The 8,731-nt window shown below is 40.7% G+C and overlaps 1 protein-coding gene across 2 annotated transcripts in view; it reads right to left on the bottom strand.

The window, feature by feature from the left end:
* The window catches only part of ATP23 (ATP23 metallopeptidase and ATP synthase assembly factor homolog), a 131,641-nt gene that overhangs the window by 6,558 nt on the left and 116,352 nt on the right, over positions 1-8,731 (bottom strand). For both annotated transcript variants that reach the window (XM_044677969.1, XM_044677970.1), the window contains 2 exons: positions 5,308-5,445; positions 469-552 (listed from right to left, as the gene is read on the bottom strand). In XM_044677969.1, coding sequence (XP_044533904.1) covers positions 469-552; positions 5,308-5,445 — 222 coding nt within the window. The remainder of the gene's footprint in view (positions 1-468; positions 553-5,307; positions 5,446-8,731) is intronic.

Consider the following 8,731-nt stretch of genomic DNA (forward strand, 5'->3'; position numbering starts at 1 on the left):
GCCCCGCAGGTATATGCCTTGGCATGGTCACACAACTGAAGTTTCAAAGGCAGAATCTGAACATGATTTTCCCAATACCAAATCCAGCACTGTCTCTCCGTCTAGTCTAACCCTTTCATTTTACAGATGAGGAAAGTGAGGCTACGAAGGATGTGAGGGATCCCAGATACATAACTGTGACTCCCTGCTCTCCACCCTGGAGAACACACATAGGCTATCTATTCAATTAAAGCAACCTTTCATTAACAGGCTTGTCTAAGCTCAGACACGTACACAAGAAATCTATTCTTCTCCTGGTCCATAAGTTTTCAAGCCTCTCCCGAGAGCCAGTAAGGATCATCTATTAACTGCTCTTTCACCAGTCTGCGTACACCCCTGTCAAGTCTCTCAAACCCCATTCATCGGAGGTTCTTAACCATTTTTCTAATCCTATTCTTTCAATTGACGACAATTTGTTTTGTTTCTTACCTGATGATGCTGTTTTAATCCAAAATTAAGTCGGATCATTTCATTGGCAAGTGAGCAGTCTCCGCTGAGGTTAGCCGCTCGAACCTAGCACAAAGATATAAGGCAATTAAAAGGGAAGGCAATGATCATGCTGCCTTAGATCTTTAATATACCATCTATTTCTAAAAAATTTCTTGGGGAACTTTACAAAATTATTGCATTTTTCCAAAATACAGAATGTCAAAGTCTTAAGAGAAGTTTTAAGCTATTAAAGACTGACTGCATTAAGACTCTGGGGACACTGTATATGTAAGACTTTAAAAATAAAGCATGTCTGCATAGGAAGTTCTTGAGGAAAAAAATCGGGAGATATTCTGAGTAGAAAGGTGTGGTACATGCAGAGTCAAATGTAGTCTCTGGGGTAGTTTGTTACACTTAGCTTTTTTTATCAGTTCCTGTGAAGGGTTCTGTGAGAGGGGAGGAGTTGCTGTGATGTGGCCGTGGTATAAAAAACAAAAATTATCAGGGAGTTGCAACACTAGATAGTGTTGCAACTCCCTGATAATTTTTCAATTCTAATGTAATTCTATGAGGACAGAGCAAGGAGAAGAGGGCTGTCGTTCGGAGGGGCTGAAGAGAAGACAAAGAAGAAAGCCTCAGAGGACCCACTTCCCAAGAAACCTGGATTTAGCCCTTGTCATGCAAAAAGCATAAAGAGAATTCTTAAGGAGAGACTTTAACTGGCATCCAGAAAGAATTTTACATGGGTTTGTGTTTCCAGAATTGAGAAGTAAGTGAAGAGATGGTTACAAAGTGACTTTGGCTATTGTGATCATTTATTTATGTCTTTGTCTGTTTGATACCCTATTAATAAATAGTACAACTAGTAACATTAATATGTATTTAAGGCTAAGAGATAAAAAGGTTTAAAGTGTAAAGAGGGATGGGCAAGCATTTATAGAAAAAGTGGTTTCTCTAATTTATGAAATAAAAAATAGTTAATATGTAATAAATAGGGTTGGGGCCCCAAAGCTAATTGTTTAATGAGAAAGATATAATTTTTATAATTAATGTGGAAATATCAGAAAATATTTCTTGATTAACTTATAACCTAAAATACAAATGAATAAGCTATTACTATACAAGCTTTTTTTTTTCTTTAAAGAATGAGAAAAAAAGAAGAAAAAATTCCTAACCACAGGGCTGGGTCTGGATGATGCCAAACATCCAAATGAAGTAGACAATTCACTCAAACATGATGATGAACTTATTTCTATCAAAAGAGAAGTGGAAGACTAAAGTGTGCCCTGAGGGCCATACTATCAGTTTGTCTGGCTTATCTCTACCTGTTTGTTATAAAGGAGAAGTATTGGGAAATGACAAGAATGTCTAAAATAAAAGCATCAATATGAACTTTTTAAAAAATTTGTCAATCATGCAATCACTTGGCCCCTGTTATTTCTTGTGTGTTGGGTATTTAAGACTTTGTTGTTGTTGTTTCAGAAAGATTTGAGGACAATAAAAGTATTACGTAACCCAATCATTTCTTCTTCCTGCCAATTCTGGCCCAAGACCACTTTTTATTCAAGTGTATGTTCAAGTCATATGTACTGATGGATAGGCTCAAACTTCATATTAGAATGATACATGACCAATAAACATGCTTTAACCACTTATTTACATATGTTTATATATTTAAATTTGTTGAAATTTGCTTTTTTTACACATATTATTTGTGTATGATTAAACCATAAACTTCTTTTTTTTAAATTTGTTTGTTACCTTAAAATATTCAGTTAACTCACTCCCTCCCCTGCCTCCATTAAAGAAGACATTGCTTGACAAAACGACACACACATACAAAACTATGTCTCAACCCATTAAAAATAACCATAGATAACATGAAATCCCTTGGTCCTACTTCTAAGTGATTATGGTTCTCATCTGAGACCCCATAACAGTCCAGGGATTTGGTGTAATTTGCAGGGTCACTCACAAACAAAAAGCATCAGAAGATTCCCCTCTCTGTTCCACAGTGCACATCCTCCTTGATGGTGGCAAACATCTTTAGGAAGGACACTTTCCCCTATCAAAGTCATCTCCATCTATCAGAAAGTTCTACTTCTAAAATTTCACTCTGGGGTCGTCTGGATATAGCCAATTATCTGCTAAAACCAGAAGTGAGACCTCAAATTACTGCTTTGTAAACCCAAATACTTCCAGAAACTACCCAGAAAGCATTCTGGGGATCTTTAAGTAATGAATGTGTTTTATAACATCAGAGGCTAAAATGCTTGAGGTTGCACCTCAACATAAACCACATATTTAGGTCAAAGACTTTCGGACAATTAAAAAAAGCCCTTGGATTCTGTAATTTTTTTCCCTAAGCACCTAGTTTTTGTGTCTCAAAAAAAAAAATTTTTTTTAGCCCCCTTCCTTCCATCTTAAAATCAATACTATATATTGGTACCAAGGCAGAAGAGCAGTAAGGACTAGGCAATGGGGATTAAGTAACTTGCTCAAGATCACACAGCTAGGAAGTATCTGAGGCCACATTTGAATTCCAGTGTCCAGGTTTGGCTCTCTGACCACCCAGCTGGCCTCTCAAGTCTTAAAAAAATTTTTTTTTAATTAATAGACAGCTACTTTTTCTCCCACCACCCCAGCCCCAACTCTACTGGAGGGGAGGCTGACCAAAAATCTTTGTAATAAATATGCACAGACAAGCAAAACAAATTCCCTTATGGGCAGTGTCTAAAAATTCTATGTCTCATGCTGTACCCTAAGTGCCCCATCTCTTGGTCTGGAGGTGGGGCGCATGCTTCATCATTGGTCCTCTAGAATCATGGAAGGTCAATGCATTGAAAAGAAGTCTTATACTTTTGAAATTGATTTGTTTTTACAGTGTTGCTATTACCGTATTAATATAAATATGAAGTGGTGTCTCAAACCCCTAAGGAAGATGTGACATTCCTCCATTCTCCCATCTCAGAAATCCCATCCTGAGTTAAACTAGACAAAACAAACCAGTCCTTCCAGCATGAAGAATCTGGGCCACCCCCCAGGTGGCTCTACCAAGTGGAAGTCTAGCTTGAAAGTTCGGGCACGTTTGCCCCATGTTGTCTATGCAAGGAAGCAGAGAACCTCCAAATAAATCCAAGAGATATATGAAAAAGTTTTAAGTTATTCACACAGATGCAACAGCCACTAGACCTCATGACATCTGCTTGGCACAAGCAGAATGGCCTACTCCTGTTGTTTTTATAACAACACAGCCTCATTACTCCGAGGAATTGAAGGCATTTAACATATTTTAACTTGCTAAGCAGGCATTAATTCTCACAACACCCAAGGGAGGCAAATATTGAACAAGTTTTCACCAAGGTTTCAGTCTCCTCTCCAAATAGCATGGCTTATAATTAAATGTATTTGGGGCTGCATATTAATTTTAACTGGAATCTAGAAAGCAAGATCCATGGGTGTATGCAAATTTGTGAGATCCTGAAATCATTTGCACATTAATTAAGACTAGCGCTCTCATTTAATTGTACCCTGGAGGTGCATGTGTAAAGTATACATGTGTCTATATACAGGAACAACCTACATAAGCTCACTTACTGTTTTCTCAAATAACACCAGATTGAGTGAAACAGGGCTGTAAGGTCCACATCATGAATGGGACACCAAGCAGAGCAAGTTGGGAGTTCAGGCTAGTTGCACTCCATAACTGGGTTCGGACCATTACCATTCATCCAAAAAGTGTGTCGACTGATCAGGGCAAGAACGTTAGGGCAAGTTTTCATAGCAATACAGAGGACTGAAGGGTAACGTTCTAGGGAACTCTTGGGGAATGCGCGATCAGGACAATGTTTTCAGGTTATCCATTCCTGTGCACAGATGTGGGCACCTGTTTAGCTACAAGTCAAAGTGCTCAATAAATGCCATTTTTAGAGACCCTGTATGAGACACAAATAAAGATGACATTCTGGAATGACCAGAATGACCCTGTTTTCCCCATACAAAGAACCGGTCATTTGCTGCACCAAGAATCTGAATCCCTGATTATGCTTAAAACAGTATTAAGGGGCAGCAAGGTGGCACAGTGAGAGGCTAGAGGTCCTGGGTTCAAATTTGGCCTTAGACACCTTCCTGGGCAAGTCACTTAACCCCCACTGAATAGCCCTTACTGTTCTTCTTCAGTTTGGAACCAATACTGAGTATTGATTCTAAGACAGAAGATAAGCTATTATTGGCAATACAATGATCCAGGACAATTCTGAGTGACTTAGGACAAAGAACACTCTCAGCCTCCAGAGAAAGAACTATTGGAGTCAGAATGCAGATAAAAGTGTAAGATTTTTTACTTATCTTTTGAGGCTTTGATTTTATAAAATTACTCACTTAAAAAAATGATCAATATGGAAATACCTTTTGCATGATATTACATGTATAACCCAGACCAAATCACCTGCCAACACCAAGAGGGGAAAGGGGAGGAAGGGAGATAAGTTCAATCATATAACTTGGGAAAACTTGTGTGGAAATTTGTTATTACATGTAATAGGGAAGAAAATAAAAAATAAAAATTTAATACAGAAGGTAAAGATTTTTTTAAAAAGAAGCTATTCTGAATTACATGCTTGAATACAAAACTTGGTAAAAATATATTTAAAACAAATAATTAGCTCAAAAGAAAACGGGAGAGAGAAAATAGATGCTTATCAATCAAAAATGCAATAAATGAGAGAAAATTAATGATCTGCTTTATACTTGAATATATGAGTATTGTGAAAGATCTCGTATTTCAGAAAACTAAAAGTCAGGAATTAAATTAACCCAACAGAAAGAGGTCAAACTTACCTCGGAACAGGCCAAATGTTTGACATTAGTAAACCAGTCAACATGAGCACGACAATGATCAAATGCATGAATTAGTTCGTGAGTGACCACTCGGTTCATGTGAGCCTGATTATGGATATTATTCTGACACAGCACTATCTATGGGACACAAAATACAAAAGACACAAAGTTAATATTTATTTTGCCTGAGGTATTTATTTCCCGGGTTCCAATTCCCTCCATATCCATGGCACAAACAACATGCCTTCAGAGGCATGGCTATATTGACCTTTTATGAATAAAATCACACATCCCTTTCAAGCTGCTCTCACTTACTGCTAACCAATTAACTTGGACATAAAAATAAGTTCAATTTGTCTTACAAGGAAAGTAGTCAGATTTCCCCATGCACAAATCATAGTTTGCTTTTGGGAAACCTCAATCACCTTAAAACATCCCCCACCATGCCATAAATGCCCATTCCCTTGATTAGCCTCATGCTATTTATACGGCTTCCCACACACATGTTTAAAACACACACCAATATCCAACCCTGCCCACATTTTTAATGTGATTTATTTTTCAACGTTTTAAACTTAATAGTCATAAAAAAATACAATTTTTAAGTGATTATTCAGGAAATGACACATTTCTGTTCTTCTGCTGCTTTTTTAAAAGGCTCCTGTCCATTCTTCAAGATCATGATGAATCTTGCCTCTTCTATGATAAGCAGTATCCATAATCTCAGTCCCCTCTGGGCTCTCACAGAACCTAAGAGCTTTCATTTTAGCATTCAATCTGGCACTTGCACTGCCTGGTAGGACTCTCAATTGTTTTGTGCAGGCTCATCTTTTCTCCTCTAACACAGCAAACAATGATTATGTGCCTACTGTGTGCAGAACATTTAAAAACAGGGGCCAGGCTTGTTGCCCACAGTCTTGTCTCCTCTCCAGCACAGGGCTAGGGGTATGTCCATTAATGTAATGATACATCCAGGACAGATGGTTAATTTTGAGGTCCTATTTCATCTACTTTCTAGCCCCTCTATTTCAAGTAAGGGTCAGAAGAAGGCCCGTGATAGTTCACAGAGGGAGAAGGTGATGACTCCAAAGAGATGAGATTCTGATGCCAAGATCACCACTGGGAGGGCACAGGGAAGGGCAGAATGTGTAAAAAAAGTTATCTATAAGGTGAGGTAAAATCAAACCTTGTGAAAGCAGTCTCTTCTACATCACCAGAGAAAAAGAGTCTGTAACTTGGGGGGATGCCACAAGAGACAGCATCCCTTCTTTTAAACCTCCCGTTACCCACTTACACCATCATCTCCATTGTCTACCCACATCTAGAACACTTTTCCAGCTTCCAAAGTGCTCTAGCACCTGACTCAGCTTTCCTCTCTACCTCATCACAGCCATCATGTACTTCAGCACTATGTCTGACTGCTAATGGCCCCCACTCTGGGCAATTCCTCTAGCTGTCCCCCATGCCTACCATGCTGTCCTCTTGGCTCTGACTACTGACCAACTGGCTTCCTGTGAGTCCCAAATTAAACCCCGCCATCTACAAGAAGCCTTCCTCAGTGTCTCTGAATTCCACAGCCTTCCCTCCTTTAATTATCTCCTAGTTATCCTGAATATTCTTGTTTTGTCCGCATATCTGGTTGTATTTTGTTTCCCTCAAGCACCTGCAAGGCAGGACTGTCTTTCTGCCTCTTTTGTAACTAACCTCAGTTAACACAGTGCCTGGCACACAGGGAGTGCTTAAGGAATACTGACTCATTCAATTTCCTCAGCCGCCCACAAAAGTGGCCACATCCATGTATGTAGTCATTCAGCAAACATTTATTAAACTCTTACTACTATATGTGAGAGACTACAACAGGCACTGGGGATACAAAAACAAAGAAGGAAAAAAGAGCTTACATTCTAACAGGGGAGAAAATGAGTCCCCATAGGAGTATATAGAGAATAAGAACAATTCTGTACAAGGAAGTTGAGGAAGGAGGGCATTAAGCAGGCTGGAGAATCTCCTTCACATCTTGGAGGAAGAGGATTCTTAGGAGGCTGGGGAGAAGAGGGAGCATGTTCCAGGCATAGGGGACAGCTGTACAAAGGAACTGCATCTGTGCCTCAAGGGTCCTGGTTAAGAGTCCTCCTGGAACTGCCCTTAGACTCCAAAGGTTCCCCAAAGCCTCTCTCTTTCCCATCACAAGGGTCACCTTCCCACCTGAAGGGACTACCACCTTCCTAGAACTGGCCATCCAGACCTATGAGACACTCTTCCTCTACCATCAGTCACTGCCGCACTGGCACACCTCATTCTTCTTGGGACTTAAGAACTGTTCCACCTCCAAGAGGGCATATCTGAAATTCCCTCCCCTGAGCCCAGCACCTTCCCTTCAGCTTTTCCCACTGCTTCCTATCTCCTGGGCTTCCCCTCCTCAAGGCCTCCAGGTCCTCGACCTCTCCCCTTCTCCCCTCCTGCCTTCCCACACTTTCCTGCCCACCTACTAGCACCCTAGAGACCCTGGGATTTCCTGCTCTCTACCTTGAGCAAATCCCTACCTCTAAACTCCTCCCACTGCCTCCTCTGTTCTTGTTCCCAAGCCACCAAGCACAAGATAACTAACTGCATCCACTGCAGATAGATACCCCCCATCAGCCAAGCCCTCACATGGCTCAGCAACACTGCCCTGACACCGTATTTACTACTCTCCTCAGTGGCAGCTCTAAATCTGTCCTTTGGGGCTGTGCTAGGTGGCTCAGTGAATGGAGTGCCAGGATTGGAGTTGGGAGGTCCTGGGTTCAGATGTGGCCTCGGACACTTCCCAGCTATGTGACCCTGATTGCCTGATACTAGAACAGAAGAGATTTTTTAAAAAGCTCTGTCTTACGCCCCTCAGATTCCCAACTCCACACGCTCTCCCCAGTCACAGCAGAGTCAGCCTCATCTCCTACTTTTCAGAAAAAAGATTGGGTCATCTGAGCTAAACTCCTCCAATTTCCCTCCTCTTCACCTCAAAATTTCTCTCTTGGCTTCCCTCTTCCTCTTTTCCCTCTGTCTTAGGGAAAATGTCTTCCCTAAGTTAGCCTCTTAGTCTGTCCAGTTTATCTCTTCAGTTCCAAAACCTTGTTCCATGATTCAGTCCTTGTTTCTGTTGCATTTACAGTCTCTCCTCATCCACCAGCTGTTTCTCCACCATTTACAAATGTGTCCTTGAGGGGCAGCGAGGTAGCACAGTGGACAGGGAGGGAGCCAGGCCCATTGTGGGGAGGTCCTGGGTTCAAATCTGGCCTCAGATACTTCCTAGCTGTGTGACCCTGGACAAGTCACTTAATCCCCACTGCCTAATCCTTATTGCTCTTCTGCCTTGGAAGTGATACGCAATATTGATCCTAAGACAGCAGATAAGGGTTTGGAGGGGAAAAAAAAAAAAGGAAGAAGA

This window comes from Gracilinanus agilis, chromosome 5 (assembly GCF_016433145.1).
Source record: "Gracilinanus agilis isolate LMUSP501 chromosome 5, AgileGrace, whole genome shotgun sequence".
Classification (NCBI taxonomy): Eukaryota; Metazoa; Chordata; class Mammalia; order Didelphimorphia; family Didelphidae; genus Gracilinanus; species Gracilinanus agilis.